The sequence below is a fragment of the Musca autumnalis genome, unplaced genomic scaffold (assembly GCF_047663935.1).
Source record: "Musca autumnalis isolate F117 unplaced genomic scaffold, ASM4766393v1 scaffold_4, whole genome shotgun sequence".
NCBI lineage: Eukaryota > Metazoa > Arthropoda > Insecta > Diptera > Muscidae > Musca > Musca autumnalis.
Window position 1 is genome coordinate 95,963,232 of NW_027411977.1, and position 18,633 is coordinate 95,981,864.

At 34.4% G+C, this 18,633-nt stretch overlaps 2 protein-coding genes across 16 annotated transcripts in view; one reads left to right on the forward strand and one right to left on the reverse strand.

Annotated features, from left to right (window-relative positions):
* Window positions 1-18,633, forward strand: part of LOC141401140 (uncharacterized) — a 124,889-nt gene that overhangs the window by 14,454 nt on the left and 91,802 nt on the right. Inside the window, exons 2-4 of one of the 6 annotated variants that reach the window (XM_073981044.1) lie at window positions 16,126-16,251; window positions 16,666-16,927; window positions 16,984-17,056. The exons of 4 other annotated variants lie outside the window; for them this stretch is intronic. In XM_073981044.1, coding sequence (XP_073837145.1) covers window positions 16,863-16,927; window positions 16,984-17,056 — 138 coding nt within the window. In that variant the 5' untranslated portion in view covers window positions 16,126-16,251; window positions 16,666-16,862. The remainder of the gene's footprint in view (window positions 1-16,125; window positions 16,252-16,665; window positions 16,928-16,983; window positions 17,057-18,633) is intronic. One more of the 6 variants, XM_073981045.1, reaches the window with a different exon arrangement.
* The window catches only part of Myo61F (unconventional myosin 61F), a 230,223-nt gene that overhangs the window by 13,267 nt on the left and 198,323 nt on the right, over window positions 1-18,633 (reverse strand). The gene's annotated exons all lie outside the window — the stretch shown is intronic.

Here is an 18,633-nt window from a genome sequence, read left to right on the forward strand (position 1 = left end):
TTTTGAAGGTTGTGGCCACATTAATCCACCGAAATGGCTGAAATTTGTGGTGGAGGGTATAAAAAGATCGGCCCGACCGAACTTAACGCTTTTCTTACTTGTTTACTTGCTAATTTTGTGAAATTGCCACAGTTTTATCATTGCGCTTTTTTTCTTAAAAACAATTTCGTGTGATGAGTGAATGAATGAACTTTTGCCTATTAATGCCTAAAATAACGTTCATTCCATTCAAGGGAAATTAAACAGGTAGTGGTATCGAATAATTTCGAATATGTTGTCAAAATGTTCTTTATGTTGCTTAAATATTTGCATTTTGATTCAAATTTGTTCTATTTTAGAGGATTTTCAAAATGTATTTATGTTTTTTTCTAAGAAAATTTTAAGAACGACCCTATTATTCAATATTTTCTTTGACATTTAATTTTTAATAGCTTTATTCCCGTACTTTTTAATAATAAAACTCGTAAAAGAGAGAAATAGGAAAAAATTGATCTCACAAAATGATCGGGAACGCAAAAATGGAAAAACGTCAAAAAGCTCATGGTACAATAAGAAAAGTAGATGCATCGGCGAATTGCTACAACAAAGCAACTTTTTTGTAATGTAAACTGTCAAAATTTTCGCCAAATGGTCTATTGTTGTCTCTTTTTATCGCTTGTGTTTGTCTATAAAGTGTAGACATGCTATCTCTTACTTACCGAATCATATGGTTTTTTTGTTTTGATTTTTCATGGCGAATTCATAGTTTTTTGACGTTTTAGATTCGATCAGCTGGGCTGAGGCATCTACCTTTCTAATTGTACCATGAAAAAGCTGGAACAAATGTCAAAGTCGGTGTACCAGCCAATCAGACGCCGGCATCCTTGTTACTATTTTTTACACGCTCAAATTTTTCGAGTAAAAAGTTTTTAAAGAGAGCGTCATTCAGCGCCATTTTTGTTTAAAGAGAAGTGAACATTTTACAACTTGTTTGTTTACGGGATCGGGTTTTCGGGTAAAATGTGTAAAAGTCGTAAAAGTTGTAAAAACTTTTTAGTTCTGGAACAAAGCTAATAACAACAATGTTGTTTCTGTAAATTTGTTAGTTGTTGTAATTCATGCATCCACCTCATATAAATATGTCATGGAAAAAATACTATGAAAAAATTTCTCAAAAAATTATTTTCTGTTGCACGAATGAATCGAATCTGTTATCCGTACTGTCTGTGCAAAAATGATGGACAGCTGGGAGACAATCGGCAAATGTATGTATGTGTTAGTAAATCATAGAAGTATTTCAAGACAAATTGTCTAGTGTAAACGCCTAGTTAGGTATTTAAAATAGCCTTATATGTAGTACGTTTACATTTACGAAATTCACTCGTTTCAACTGTCAATTCCATTGCTAAAACGTCAAATAAAATCCAATGTATTTCATATGAGTTTACATTTGACGAGCATGCAAAGGAATTGAAAGTTGAAATCGAGTGGATTTCGTAATCGTATATCCACTATAATAGCTCATTTAGACTAGCCATAAATCCTCGACTGAATTTAATAAATCCAGTACAAATCTCATTGAAGTTAGATATACATTTTGGAGGATTTAAATGGCAGTCATCTAATTTTTGTTCATAGCACAATTACCAAGGTAGATGCATCAGCCCATCTGATCGAATTTTAAACGTCAAAAGAATTTTTTGTTAATTGAATTCGTCTCAAAAACATACGTCAAATTACAAATTTATTGTGTAATACTGAAAATGTCAGCACATTATGCTACTAATGCTAACTAAAGAGCAAATAAAGAATTATTTTATCGCAGTTTACCCATCAAAAATAAATAATCGAATTATTTGATCGTTTAGACATCGTAAATATTAGTCTTATGCTAGGTTTACATTTACGAAATCCACTCGATTTCAACTGTCAATTCCATTGCTTAAACGTCAAATGAAATACAATTGATTTCAGATGAGATTTCATTTGACGTATACACAAAGGAATTGACAGTTGAAATCCACTCGATTTCGTAAATATAAACGTACTATAAGTTCATTAAAATCAACTTTGTACATCAAAACAAATTTAATCTTTCCGCCTTGTTTACAAATTTTTCACTTAAAATTATTTTTAGTGTAGCAATTCACCGATGCAACTACCTTATTTCTTGTGCCAGCTTGCAACTTTTTGTGTTTTCTATCAACATGTTGCAAAAAACAGAGTTGTATACGAGGATTTATGCCAGATTTAAAACAAATCCACTCAATACGAGGATTTATTTTTGTATGGGAAATCTGGTATATTTTGGCTCGGTTTAGGAAATAAAACCTGATAATGTTCTAAATCCGGCTAATGAAGTCATATCTAAATGGGCTATAACCCTAGGAAATTCTTTGGTTGTTGGTGACAGCATCAATGTAACTAGGTGCAACCAGAGTAAAATTCTGAAACCCTCAAAATTGAAGTTATGCCAAAAGCAGAAACAGAACGTTTGTATTTAATAGACGTAGTATATGTGAAACTCGATGAAATATATGTCAAACAAATTGAGGTAAGAATCACACGATAATAAACGCTAATCTTAACATACCTTTGGTTCGTTGAGCCAAAAATTAAGATTTATGACAGTTAAATTGCCTAGTATAAATTAAAATAATTATTATTGGTTTATTTGACCTATAAATGTTTAAATAATTGATGTATATTTAAAAATATAGGTAAAATAAAGCAGTATAAATAAATAATTTTATCATTATTGATTTGTTATGTTGGGTTTCTTTTTTCATTTAAAGTGACATAATCGAATTGTCAGATGATGAAATACTTCTACGTCTAATACTTTGCACAACGTGGATGGAAGGAAGGAAGGGGCATGAGTTCCTTCAACTGCTATTTCTTCTCAAAAAACCATAAATTCCTCATCAAATATTTTAGTGTTTGACCTCATACCATGCGTGGAAATGTTTACAAGTCTGGCGGATACAGGATTTTCCATGTATCATTATTTGTACGTACTCTAGACATAACGGTTAATGATTTTCATAGTAATTTGTTGGAAAATAGCTTCTAAAACAAGAAATTTCTAGCCAAATAGCCTACAAAGGGACACCAACTACGATCATGCCAAAATTACGTCAGGAGCATCGTTCTTTCTGTCGGAATCAATGACAAAACTACTGAAAACGATAGGGAACTAATTATTCCACCATTCTGATTACTAAAATGACAAAAAGCCAACAATTTGGAAATTATTAATCGGTTATTGTGGTGCATCATTTTTAATGCTGAATTTAAAAAGCCCATTTTTTGTTTTCCGGTAAAATTTTAGTATACCGGTACTGTAAATGAAATATTTTTCTATGCCATCTGAAAGACAACTTTTCAGCCGACAGCATTTTTTATTTCATGGTGCATCATTTTCAGTGACACCCACTGTACATAAGTTATACTGCTTTAGAGCTACGCTATTGCTAAAGACTGCAAAGCAAAATTTCTACTCGTTTCCGCTCAGTGCGAAAATGATTAGTTTAGATAAATCCAAAATGTCATTTCTGGATTTTTGTTTCAAGGATGTAATAGTACGTTTATATATAACAGGAATTAACAAACCCACTGTGGTTCAAATGTCAATTCCATAGCTTATATTTCAAATAAATCCTCATATAGAAGGTTAACCATGCAAAAGGCTGTAATATAAACATGGCCTAACAAACTATTTTTGTCTCCACACAAATTAAGTTTCATATTAATTTGTTTTTGGATTATTTAATTAAAAGATTTATAACGTCCACATTAATTCTTCACAGTAATACTAACGACAAAAATTATAAACAATCTTATCGGTTTATTTTCGCTGGCACTAATCAGCGATGGTAAATCCATTATTATTTTTTCTTTTTTGCTTTGCCAATTCTTATATAATACGGGGTATTTTAAAAGAGCACTAAATTCTATTGATATTTTTGTTGCTAACTTTATTGATATTGATATCAAGGCAAACAATAAATATTTTATTAACCTTCTTTTCGTGAACGTACATGCATGCATGAATGTATATGTGTACGTATGTACATATATAGGGCATTAACTTACATTGATCCCTTCACTTGTCTATTGAATTTACAATGCAATTGTGATATTTCATCGTGGAAGTTTGTTTCTCGATTATGGAATTTCCATTGGAGATCATGGTGATTTATTGAAAACAGAATTTTTATTCCGACTTATGAGTTGATGAAGATGTTTCCTCTTGTGAAGATGCCAATGGGACCTATTAATTGGGCCATGGCATAAAGTTTGGTAAAGGAAGGCTGGCTCTATCTTACGGCTTTTAATATGGCTATCTTGCATTATTCTTTCACTCACGGCTTAATTTTTTGCTGGCACAACGGCCGTTTTTGGCCGACCCTCACGATCTTCGTTTTTTTAGCAAGTGTCGGCCACGGCACCATTCACGAGCATGGTCCTTTATCAACATACAAACATTTAATGTGGTCGATTTACTCTTGCAGTGATTACCCACGTCCAAAGATATGAAAAATAATTGGACGAAAATGTTCAAAGTTCAATTCCATTTTTTTGCAAAGTGATTTTTTCAAGTCACTGTTTTTGTTTGACGAAACAGAAAATACCAGCTGATCGAACTTGAACTGCTAAAATAAGTTATTATAAATTAAATTCTCATACAAACACAACAAATGTTGACATTTTACGTGTACAACATTAAGTTTATTTGTTTTCTTTTTTCGAGATACATCTACCTGTTTCTATACAGTTCGACATTTCAATACATCACAGCGAATTCAAATGTCAAATATGAATTTTGACAGCTCAAATCGAAATCATCTGATTTTGTCGGAGGACCTAGGGCCATGGCAAGCACTTGCAAACTCTTCTTCTTCTTTCTGAAAACAATCAGCTGTTTTTAATTGTTCGGTGATTTATGTTTGTGAAAATAAAAAACAATTATATTGTGGAAAAAGCAAGCCTAATTGTATTGTCTTTTCGGACAACAAAGTTGCAAAGTTAAAAAATTCTTTTTTTGGGTCATTTTCTTTTCTATTTTAAATAAAATACAAAATTTGTGCTTTCTTTGGTTCCTTTATTGGCGAACAAATTGTTCTGTTTTGGGGAGCCAGCTGATTGCTTGCTGGTTTCTGCTGGGAAGGTGTCTGTTTACTTTTTACTATTCTCTTGAAAAAGAGAATTAAAACTACTTTCTCTCTGAGAAAGTTCTTGCTGGGAAAGTAACCAAACTAGACCTTAGGTGTGTACGATAACTTTCCCAGCAATAATTACTCAGCAAGTTCCAGCAACCTCTCTCAGTGAATTTTACTCTCTCAAGGAAGAAAAATTGCAGAAAGTTATCGAACAACATTTTGCAAAAACTTGCAAGAAAGTCAGCTGTTTCCGAAAATGTATGAAAATTGTTTTTGTTTCTTTTGATATTTTAAACCAAATGGAACAAAAACAAAAATTTCAAAATTGCATTTGACTTATTTAAAGCAGTAAACCTATTCACAACGCTTTAAAATCTAAAAAATGTGAATTTGTGAAATTTTCTTGGTCAAAAATGTTAACATTTCAAGTTGTTTACATTGAACAGCTGATTAAAATTCAGCTGACCAAACTTACAAATTTTTACGGAATACATTTTCCCAGCAAAAATTAGCAAGTTCTTAGAAACAGAACTCTCCAAAAATCTCTCCCAACTCGGTCTCTTTTGCTGGATAATTTTGTTATCGAACAGCATTCAGTAAAAATTTGTAAAAATTTTTGGGTTATCGTACAGACCTCTTGTATTGTATTGTTTTTTTTTTTCGGAGAACAAAGTGGCAAAGTTGAAAAATTCCTTTTTTGGGTCAGTTTCTTTTTTATTTTAAATGAAATACAAAGTTTTTGCTTCCTTTGGTTCCTTCATTGGCGGACAAATTGTTCTGTTTTGCCAAGTCAGCTGATTGCTTGCTGATTTTTGCTGGGAAGGTTTCTTTTTTACTTTTTACAATTTTCTTGCAAAAGCGAATAAAAACTCCTTACTCTCTGAGAAAATTCTTGCTGGGAAAGTAACCAGACAGACCTAATTTTAACACAAGAATAGCTGTTAATCGTTAAGTAAGTGGTGGATACTTTTCACTATGAGGTAAAAATTTATTTTTTTTACCAATTATTTTATATGTACACAGTCTTACATAAGTATACGTACGCCCCATAAATCTCGGGTTTTAGAAAAAGTAATGATATTTATGAAATTCCAAGTACACAGGTTTATTTCGTCTCACTAATAAACAATATTTAATACAACAAAAGTATATTCCATAATATAAATAACGGTAAATTTTACAAAAACCAAAAAATGATACTTACAAAAGTATACATACGCCCCAAGGAAATATGAGTATTATCGTACAATTTATGGAATTAGCAGCAAAATTTATACATTTTATTGTTTTGGCGAATGTGTCTGGGTGTCCGAGATATATTTTAGAGAAAAACAAGTAAGAAAAGCGTTAAGTTCGGTCGTGCCGAACTTTTTATACCCTCCACCACAAATTTCAGCCATTTCGGTGGATTAATGTGGCCACAACCTTCAAAATACCGAAGTGCGGAAGGTACCGTTCTATGGGGGCTATATGATGGCGTGGACCTATACCTAACAATTTCTGGGGGAAAGTTTTATACGCCTAAAGAAGACTAAATATCAAACTTCAGCCATCTCGGTGTGATAATGAGGCTAAAACGTTCAAAATATCGAAAATCGGGAGATATTGTATTATGGGGGGCTATATCAGCACGTGGACCTATATAAACATTTTATGGTAGAAATGTTTCTTAGCCTCGGGAAACACAAAATACAAAGTTACAACCGATTCTTCGGTCAAATGGGTCTAATACATTCAAAATATATTCAAATGACGCGTACTTTATAAGGGGTCTTATGTGGGGGCTATACCAAAACGTGGACCTATATAACCCAACTTTGGTAGGAATGTTTTCTGGCCTCTGAAGACACAAAATACCAAATTACAACCAATTCTGTGGTCAAATGGGTCTAATACATTCAAAATATATTAAAATGACGCGTACTTTATATGGGGCCTTATATGGGGGCTATACCAAAACGTGGACCTATATAACCCAACTTTGGTAGGAATATTTTTTGGCCTCTGGAGACACAAAGTACCAAATTACAACCAATTCGGTGGTAAAATGGGCCAAATATCTTAAAAATTCCTTAAAACGACGACGCGTCACGCGTCATTTTGTATGGGGGCTATACGAAAGGGTGGACCTACATAGCCCGCTTTCAATACCAAAAGTCCTACGTAAAAATAACATATTTTCCCAAAATTTCATCAACCTACGTCAATCCGTTCGGACGCTAGAGTGATTTCCACAGACGGACAGACGGACGGACATGGCTATATCGATGTAGAATTGTACGCTGATCAAGAATATATATACTTTGTGGGGTCTACAATGATTATTTCGAGTAGATACAAACGTAGTGATAAACTTAATATACCCCCATCCTATGGTGGAGGGTATAAAAAATAATTTTTGGGTGGTAAGTACCGTTATTTAATGCCAAACGTTTGTATAGCTCGTTAAAGCGGACCCTTGCTGATTTCTTTCCGTTTTAGGTATTTGAGTATACAAAAGCCACAATATTAGTGTCAGATTATAGATTTTGAGATCCTAGAAAGCTTTTTAGTTGACCTTGTGCATAACACACCTTCCTGGGTGTCGATAAATTCACATTTTTTCTAGGATATCTCAGGAAGTTAATAGTTTGCTCGGAATTCTTGGCCCAAATTACATACAGAAGTCCTTTAATTGTGTTTTAATATGGTGTTATATAATCCTTGGACACCAATTGAATCAGAAATGTGAAATATTCTGTTAAAAAACTGCTCCCAAAGCATCAAAATATAATCACTACCAAAAACCATGAAATTTACACTGTGAACAACGTAGTTTTCGTATTATAACCATTACCGTCAATATAGGGTCGGAAAGTATCGGATAATTGTACATTTCTGATTCAATTGGTGTCCAAGGATTATATAACGCCATATTAAAACACAATTCAAGGTCTTCTGTATGTAATTTGAGCCAAGAATTCCGAGGAATCTATTAACTTCCTGAGATATCCTAGGAAAAATGTGAATTTATCGACACCCAGGAAGGTGTGTTATGCACAAGGTCAACTAAAAAGCTTTCTAGGATCTCAAAATCTATAATCTGACACTAATATTGTGGCTTTTGTATACTCAAATACCTAAAACGGAAAGAAATCAGCAAGGGTCCGCATTAACGAGCTATACAAGAAGTTTGGCATTAAATAACGGCACTTAACACCCAAAAAATAATTTTTTTTCTAAAATATATCTCGGACACCCAAACACATTCGCCAAAACAATAAAATGTATAAATTTTGCTGCTAATTCCATAAATTGTACGATAATACTCATATTTCCTTGGGGCGTATGTATACTTTTGTAAGTATCATTTTTTGGTTTTTGTAAAATTTACCGTTATCTTTATATATAAAACTCAATTGTCGTTTGTTGGTAATTGAATCAGTTGAAAACGGCTGGAGCGATTTGGATAATTTTTTGTGGAAATGTTAGTCATAGTCCAGTTTAGGTTTTTATGCAAAGAAAAACTGGCCACGCCCACTTTTCCGCCCACTTTTATAAATATGTTATATCTACGGAAGTACTCAACAGATTTTCCTGAAATTTGCGGGGAACGTAGAGTGATGGCCCCCGGTTGAAAAAGGCTACATATTTGATTGAATTTCGGATCGGGCGGGGTACCTCCCCTATGCCCTATTTTTGTAAAAATGCAATATTTGCAACAATTAAAATTGTATCGCCTTGAAAATTAATTTCCGAGTCAATGGCGATTGTGTCTCCGACCTTACGTGCTTATTTGGGGAATTAAGTCTGGACAACGCCCACTTTTTTAAATATGTTATATCTACGAAACTACTGAATCGATTTTCCTGAAACTTTCAGCGAATGTACAGTGTTGGTCCCCGATAAAAATAGGCTACATATTTTTTGACTTTCGGATCGGGCGGGTACCTCCCCTATGCCCTATTTTTGTAAAAATGCAATATTTGCAACAAATACGAATGTATCGGTTTGGGAATTTATTTGCGAGTCAATGGCGATTGTGTCTCCAACCTTACGTACTTATTTTGTGACTTAAGATCCGACCACGCTCACTTTCTAATTAGGTTATATCTACAGGGGATTTTCAAGAAAATCGCGATTTGTCTAAACTTTTAAATCTTTATAAATAAAAATCAAATATCGTTCGTTGGTAATGGCATCAGTTGAGAACGGCTGGATCGATTTTCGACTTGGGTTTTAATGCAAAGAAAATTTTACCATGCCCACTTTTACGCCCACTTTTTTCAATTTTCTATTTTTATCATTTCTACAAAAACTATTGAACCGATTTTCCTGAAATTGCCAGGGAATGTACAGAGATGGTTCCCGCTTAAAATAGGCTACAAATTCAGTTGAATTTCGTAAAGGGCGGGGAACTTCCCCTATACCTTACTTTTTTAAAAATGTTATATAATGTGCGAGACAATTGTAGTTGTGCCTCCGACCTTACCTACTTTTTTAGGAACCACAGAGTTGACCATACCCACTTTTTAAAATATGTTACATCTACAAAACTACTGAACCAATATTCGTGAAAATGTCAGGGAATGTACAGGCATATTTTCTTGAATTTTGAAGAGGGCATATTTAAAAAAACGCCTTACCTTTATGAATAAAAATCAAATGCTGTCATAACCCAACTTAGGTTTTTTGGAAAGAAAAGTTTACCACGCCCCCGAAAACAGGTTACATATTTTATTGAATTCCAGAGGGGGCGGGGTACCTCCCCTATGCGATATTTAAAAAAAAGTTATATTTGCAAAAATTATGTATGTATCGGAATAAAAATTTACGGATTGATCTACAATCTAGGTACTTCTTTGGGGCATATAGGCCCGACCAAGCCTGTTTTTTTAGTATGTCATAACTACAATACTACTGAAGAGACTTCCATAAAATTTGCGGCAAAAGCTCAGTGTTTGCCGTTGTTATGTGGGGTACCTTCCCCATGCCTTTCTGTTAAACGCTATATGTATAAGCCAAACTTATGATTATATCGGTTTCAGCATACATTTTGGTAGGCAATGAAGTTGTGTGCACCCTAGGACCGGACCAGGCCCACTTTTTTAATATGTTATATCTTGAAAACTAATGACCACGCCCACTCTTTTCAAAACATTATTTTTCCAAAACTACTGAACCTAATTTTCAGAAAATATTCAGGAATGTCCCGTGGTCCAAAAATGCTATATATTTGTAGACGAATTTCGGGGCCTATTATTTTATAATCGGTGTATTTGTTAAACTTATGAGTGCATCAGGTTGCAAATTAGTTTTCGAGACAACGGTGGTTGTCCCCCGATCAAGAAAAACTATATATTTACAAATTTTCTTAAATGGTGAGGTTCATCGGTCCATCAGCCATGAAAAGCTAAAACATATAGGTCTAAATAAGCGGGAGAATTCGATTTAATCAATTTTTTAACTTTTATTATTAGATCGCTTTAGGATAAAGACAGTGACATGGACGATAATAAATACTAAAAGGCACAAATTGGCGAAAAATCCGACAAAGTCCGTAAGAGAAAAGAAAGGTTACAGACAAAATCTGTTGATAAATTTAAAATCCTTCTCGGTTTGACAATGGGCCGAAGAAGTGAGGTAGAAAATACCTACTTTTGAATTAAAACTCATTACGACGGGCCAGCAACGCGGACCGGGGTCTGCTAGTTTATATTATGGAATATACTTTTGTTGTATTAAATATTGTTTATTAGTGAGACGAAATAAACCTGTGTACTTGGAATTTCATAAATATCATTACTTTTTCTAAAACCCGAGATTTATGGGGCGTACGTATACTTATGTAAGACTGTGTATCTAAATTTACCAGAATATTGCTAATTTTATTATACCCTACACCACTATGTTGCGAGGGTATTATAAGTTGGTTTTTGTCAAAAAATTTGTAACGCATCAAAATAATGGTCGTAGATCCATACATACATTCATACATACATATTTATATGGGTTAATATTGCGAAAATACTTGCTTTGGGGGTCGAAAACGGCAAAGTGCGAAAATGGCTGATACTATTTTATAAGACAATTTTATGCATAAATTAGCAACGGGCCATGTATATTTAAAGATTTTTTCAACCCACGGGAGTGGCATAGACTCACGGAAATGATATTGAAATATTAAATTTTGTAAGATTCATTTGTCCTTTCTTTGTGTTAATTAACTACAGCCTTGACTTTGAAATCGCTCTATCTTTATATATAAAACTCAATTGTCGTTTGTTGGTAATTGAATCAGTTGAAAACGGCTGGAGCGATTTGGATAATTTTTTGAGGAAATGTTAGTCATAGTCCAGTTTGGGTTTTTATGCAAACAAAAATTGGCCACGCCCACTTTTCCGCCCACTTTTATAAATATGTTATATCTACGAAACTACTTAACAGATTTTCCTGAAATTTTCAGGGAACGTAGAGTGATGACCCCCTGTTGAAGTAGGCTACACATTTGGTTGAATTTCGGATCGGGCGGGGTACCTACCCTATGCCCTATTTTTGTAAAAATTCAATATTTGCAACAATTACAAATGTATCGCTTTGAAAATTAATTTCCGAGTCAATGGCGATTGTGTCTCCGACCTTACGTGCTTATTTGGGGCATTAAGGCTGGACAACGCCCACTTTTTTAAATATGTTATATCTACGAAACTACTGAATCGATTTTCCTGAAACTTTCAGCGAATGTACAGGGTTGGTCCCCGATAAAAATAGGCTACATATTTTTTGACTTTCGGATCGGGCGGGTACTTCCCCTATGCCCTATTTTTGTAAAAATTCAATATTTGCAACAAATACGAATGTATCGGTTTGGGAATTTATTTGCGAGTCAATGGCGGTTGTGTCTCCAACCTTACGTACTTATTTTGGGACTTAAGATCCGACAACGCTCACTTTCTAATTAGGTTATATCTACAAAACTACTGAAGAGATTTTCAAGGAAATCGCGATTTGTCTAAACATTTAAATCTTTACAAATAAAAATCAAATGTCGTTCGTTGGTCATGGCATCAGTTGAGAACGGCTGGACCGATTTCGATATTTTTTTATGCAAAGAAAATGTATTTCCACTTTTTTCAATTTTCAATTTTTATCATTTCTACAAAAACTACTGAACCGATTTTCCTGAAATTGCCAGGGAAAGTACAAGGATGGCCCCCGCTTAAAATAGTCTACAAATTCAGTTGAATTTCGGAAGGGGCGGGTACTTCCCCTATACCCTACTTTTTTAAAAATGTTATATTTACAATAATTACGAATGTATCTATTTCGGAAGATCTTACCCACTTTTTTAGGATCCAATGACTTGACAACACCCACTTTTTAAAATATGTTACATATACAAAACTACTGAACCGATTTTCCTGAAAATGTCAGGGAATGTACGGGCATATTTTCTTTAATTTTGAAGGGGGCATATTTGAAAAAAAAAACGCCTTACCTTTATGAATAAAAATCAAATGCTGTCATAACCCAACTAAGGTTTTTTGGAAAGAAAAGTTTACCACGCCCCCCGAAAACAGGTTACATATTTTATTGAATTCCAGAGGGAGCGGGGTACCTATGCGATATTTTTAAAAAATGTTATATTTGCAAAAATTATGCATGTATCGGATTAAAAATTTACGGATTAATCTACAATCTAGGTACTTCTTTAGGGCATATAGGCCCGACAACTCCTGTTTTTTTAATATGTCATAACTCCAATAATACTGAAGTGATTTCCATAAAATTTGCGACAAAAGCTCAATGTTTGCCGTTGTTATGTATATATTATGAATTTCGGAAGAGGTGGGGTACCTTCCCCATGCCTTTCTGTTAAACGCTATATATAAGCCAAATGTATGATTATATCGGTTTCAGCATACGTTTTGGTAGGCAATGAAGTTGTGTGCACCCTAGGTACATATTTGGAGCCAAAATACCGGACCAGGTCTAATTTTTTTTAATATGTTATATCTTGAAAACTGATGACCACGCCCACTCTTTTCAAAACATTATTTTTCCAAAACTACTGAACCTAATATTCAGAAAATGTTCAGGAATGTCCCGTGGTCCAAAATGCTATATATTTGTAGACGAATTTCGGGCGATTATAAAATAATCGCTATATTTGCTAAACTTATGAGTGCATCGGGTTGCAAATTAGTTTTCGAGACAACGGTGGTTGCGCCCCCCATCAAGAAATACTATATATTTACAAGTTTACTTGAATGGTGAGGTTCAACGGTCCATTAGCCATGAAAAGTCTCAATAAGCGGGAGAATTCGATTTAACCACTTTTTAACCTTTAAAATTAGATCGCTTTAGGATGATACAGGGACATGGACGATAATAAGTCCTAAAAAGCATAAATTGGCGAAAAAATCCGACAAAGTCCGTAAGAGAAAAGAAAGGTTACAGACAAAAAATCCTTCTCGGTTTGACAATAGACCGAAGAAGTGAGGTAGAAAATACCTATTTTTGAATTTTCAAGCATAAAGTCGATTAAAAGTTGTCATTAAAACTCATTACGACGGGCCAGCAACGCGGACCAGGGTCTGCTAGTTTGGATATAATTCCCAAGTACAATTTAACATATTCAGCGGTGTAGAGTCAAATAGTCGGGCCCGGTAGACATTTTCCTTTCCTTATTGACTATTTATTTTTCCTCTGCATTTCTACTTTTTTCTTTATGGTTCCATGTTGTATTTGATGGTTTTGCGTCCTTCATTCATATAATATACATATTTTGTTCTATGCTCCAATTTCAGTGTCTTTTGAGCACAAAACGACTGGGGACACGCCACGGTAAAGAATATTTGCACCTTGCGACCAATTTTTTCATATAAATATGCAGAATATTTTATTTTGATTTTCGAGAATTGTTTAAGGATATTTTGCTTTACTTATTTAATTTTTTATTTAATTTAATTTTTTTCAATATTTTAACCCTAATGCGTCGGGACACAGAAACAAGTCTTTTCCCAGTATTCACCCACATATACCAAAATTAATTACACGACGAACTGAGTCGATCTGGCTATATGTGTCCGTCCGTCGTCCTTCTGTCCATCTAAACTTTGTAATCACGCTACAGGTCGCAATTTTGGTAGGATTGTCACGAATTTTTGTTTTGGGCTTGGGCTCCCAGAGAGGAAGAAACATGTTGAGTTTGGTGATGGTCGGATAATGTTCAAGAGTCGGAATGGGTAAAAAACTTATGTGGACACAAATTCAAAGTTTTATTTTTATGTGAATATCTAGGCTTTTAGTAATCGTATTCCCAAAGGATGAGAAAAACATCACCTTTATTAAGATGCAAAATAGGTTGGAGCACATTGCACTTTTCGATATTTATACCCTACACCACCTTTGTGCATTAGTTTGTAGCATGCAAAAGGAAACGAGATAGACCCATAGTTCCTTTTAGGGATATACATAGAATCACTTTCTGCGTTGATTTACGCATGCCCGTCTGTCTGTCTGTCCATGTATTTTTGTAAACAAAGTACAGGTCACATGTATTGTCCCATTCGCATGAAAATTGGTGAAGATAGGTTTTTTGGCCAAAGGACGAACGCTATTTATTTTGGTAAAAATCGGTTCAGATTTGGATATAGCCCCCATATATATCTTCGCCCGATTTAAGGCATTTGGTGCACGAAACACGCTATATATGTCCGATTGCGACGGAAATTAGTCTAGATATAAGTGTGCCAAATTATATAGAAATCGGTTCAGATTTGGATATAGGCCTATATTATACTAGTCTTTAACGGCGTTGTCCTGGTAGAGGTAAAATCGTGGCATATAACAAAATTTTTTGCACTTTTCTTTGAAAATAGTTTTCAGAAATGTTGTTAACTTTTGCTCTGTTTCAGAATCTCCAGGAAGCTACTATTTTTTACTACGATAAGGTTTTTTCCTTTATGTTATCGGAAAAAATTAGTAGATTCTGGCAGTTCTGGAACATACCAAATGTTTTGACCATGTTTGCTTTTATAGAAACAAAAATTTTAACACCCATTGTTGCCATTCAAGCCAAACAATACTACTCCCTTCGACGAGTTTCATAGAATCACTCCAATTCTTTTTTTGGTGCGGTTTTTTTAAATATGTCGTATTTTTGCGGGCTTTGTGTGGTATAAAATTCATATTTCGGATGAAAATCAACATATCTGGCGTAAAATCGATATTTTACTTGTGGAGGAAGCCAGCACACGCCTGAGTTTAAATAAATAAACTCGCTATCAAAACGCTTCGTAAGAAGTAGTATTGTTTGGGCTTGAATAGCAACAAAAGGTGTTGAAATTTTCGTTTTTATAAAAGCAAACATGGTCAAAACATATCTAAGAAACATGGTCAAAACATATCAGAAATAAACTATTTTCAAAGAAAAGAACCAAAAATGTTGTTCTATGTCCCAAATTTTACCTCTATCAAGCAACGCCGTTAAAGACTAGTATAATATGGGACAAGTCTGGCTAATACACGACTTTCAATATATCATTAGATTGTTTGTACGCACTCTGGACATAACCCTTAATGATTTTTCATAGCAATTTTTTTTAAAATAACTTAAAACATTGGAAATTTCTATCCAAATTGCCTGCAAAGGGACATTAATTACAATCATGCCACAATTACGTCAGGAACATCATTCTTTCTGTCGGAATCATTGACAAAACTACTGAAAACGATAGGGAACCAATAATTCCACCATTCTGATTACTAAAATTGCATAAAAATCGAAAAATTTGGAAATTATTAATCGATTATTGTGGTGCATCATTTTTAATGCTCACATTAAAAATGCTCACGGTAAAATTTTAGTCTAACGGTACTGTAAACGGAATAGGTTTGTATGTCATCTTAAAGACAACTCTTCGGCCTACAAAATTGTTTTTTAATTGTTAAAATATCTTAACTAGTTTTCATGTTATCAACGTTTACATTTTTATTTTAGGTTGCATCATTTTTAGTGACAGTCACTGTTATTACAGCTTTTTGACGGGCTAACCTTGTCTATGAGAATTTATTTGACGTATACGTAATTCAATTGACATTTTAAATGCAGTATCTACGTCGATGGGTGAGTGGAATTCCAACAACATGGATTTCCTCATATTCATGGTATTTTCTGGCTAAAGGATCTTCTGAAAGTTAATGTCATTGTCTTCGTCTTCCTTCCATTCCGTCATAAATGTTATAGATAAATATATACATTATATTTCCGCAAATGGATTTGACGATAATTTACAGGAATATATTTCTTATCAACGGCATAACCACAATTGCTCATGTACTAGAAAGTTCCGTGAAAAAATATGTAGATATAGTATACCATATCCCCCTATGCCTACTACTGAAATCTTGTTGCCACTTCTCGATAACTTTAAAAATATCCAGCACTATAAAGTCAACTCATGATAAAATTCAAAGTATCCTTAATGCATATTTTGACTCTTAAACAGTTTCGTAATTAAAAAATTTTGAATATTTTTAGGCCCACGAAAATATAAATCGAAATTACGACGAATATTTGTTATCCATTCGGTCTTCTTGTAAAAATATTTAAAAAGAAAATTAGAAGACAAAATGTTAAATGGATTCAATTCTACTTTGCCACCGTCTAAGATTTTGGAGTCGATTATGCATGACCACTAAACTTGAGTTGCGTTGTCAATTGTCAGCACAACTGAGATGAAATGTTGTATCATTGGTGTCAACCCAACAGAATCGAATCCATTGGATTTGTCATCTGCACTGTAAGTTGAAGCTCATGTTGGAAAGATCTGTATAATCAGTAAATTATTTTACATAGGTTTAAGGCGTATTTTCGATTGTCAAAGGATGCCGTAGTTTATATTGTGGAAACGTTAAAGGATGACTTCAAAGTAAGTTACAGATCAACAGCAATACCCCCACTTTTAAAAGTGTTTTAAGTGTTTTTCCTTTCAATTTTACTTCTTGTTTCTTCGAAAATATTCACTGCAACTGAAAATAACTGGTTGCTGAAAAATAGCCGCTTCGTCAACTGAGATTCGCAACTTCAGTTGAAGGTCCCCATACATAAAGTAATTTTGACAACTGACAACTCCACTCAATGATAATTGCTATCGATAATCGACCCCTTTATTATTCTAGTCAGTGATTGAACCGCAAATCGAACGTGCTTACGACTGCACCAAGGCGGTTTATTTGCTTAGTCAGATTAAATGAATCTCGGCAAGCCGAAAAGTCTGATACATCATTACGATAATCCCAGATTTTATAATTGTGCAGGATCTTACCCAGCAAAAATGTGGACCCGCTATACATACGGTGGCCAGAGCGTGTGTGTCCGGCAACAAATCCTAGGGTTGTGTGTTCAACGCTCACTGCCAACACGCGAATGTTTTTGTTGATAAAATAACGAAACAGATGGTGGTGCACATGTAAGCGTTTAAACAACCTTCCATGTTCGTACGTGTCGCATAGTGTGTTCGGATACAAATCAGAAGTTCGGATGATCAAATCCAGCAGAGAGCGAAATAAAATAAAAATATGATGCGTGTTGACAACGTTGATATTTCGGAAGATGAAGCTTCGAAGGTGTCATTCTCCGAAAATGCTCGATTGATCCGTAAGAATGCGGTCACATGTTCTCTCTGGGAACTCCAAATACCAAAATACACCTAATTTGGGCGGAAAATGACCTATGTCCACAATTTTTGATGGAAAAGTTTAGTGACCACTAGAAACTCTAATACCCCGGTTACACTTAACCGGATTGGATTTCAAATGTCAATTCCAAGGCTATACCAAACAAGTATAGTCGGCTTTGCTGACAGAGGTATACCCTCAGCCTACATGAATTGAAACTTTCATCTACGAACAGATCGGCTATAGGTATATAGGCTTTTTTGAACTTGCCAACGAAAATATGGATTAGGATACAAGTTCAAAAGTTTTGCAGAGGCGGTACTTAAAGGAATGCACCGACATAGTCCATTATGGAAGTAAATCTTATTTTGGGAGTCATATCTTTTCGATAGCTATCGCGCCCACTAGTCATTTCAGTAGGTCATCGTATAACTTTTGGACCAGTATGCCAGGAAGCATCGACTTGTCCACGGAAAACATAATATCGCTGTAAACTGCACACGGACAGCATCGGTATATATTTACAAAGGATCTTCAAGCAGACCTTACACTGCACTTAGGTACCTCCACTTTAGAACTTAAACTAAATTTGGACAAAATATTAGGAGATCTAAGTTTGGACCAAATTTGTTCACTACATATAGTGCCATAGAAGTTTTTACATTTTTCGGGCTGTTTTCTCAAGAAGTGTGGACTTGCTCCTGAAAAAACTTTTACCGTGGTTATGGAGGTAGCGAATGCAAATCGCTTCAACAAAAATCAAAGTGATTCAGGAGCAGGTCTTAAAGTGAACTTATACGAAATTTTGTGTGAGAGGTGCCAGAAGGAG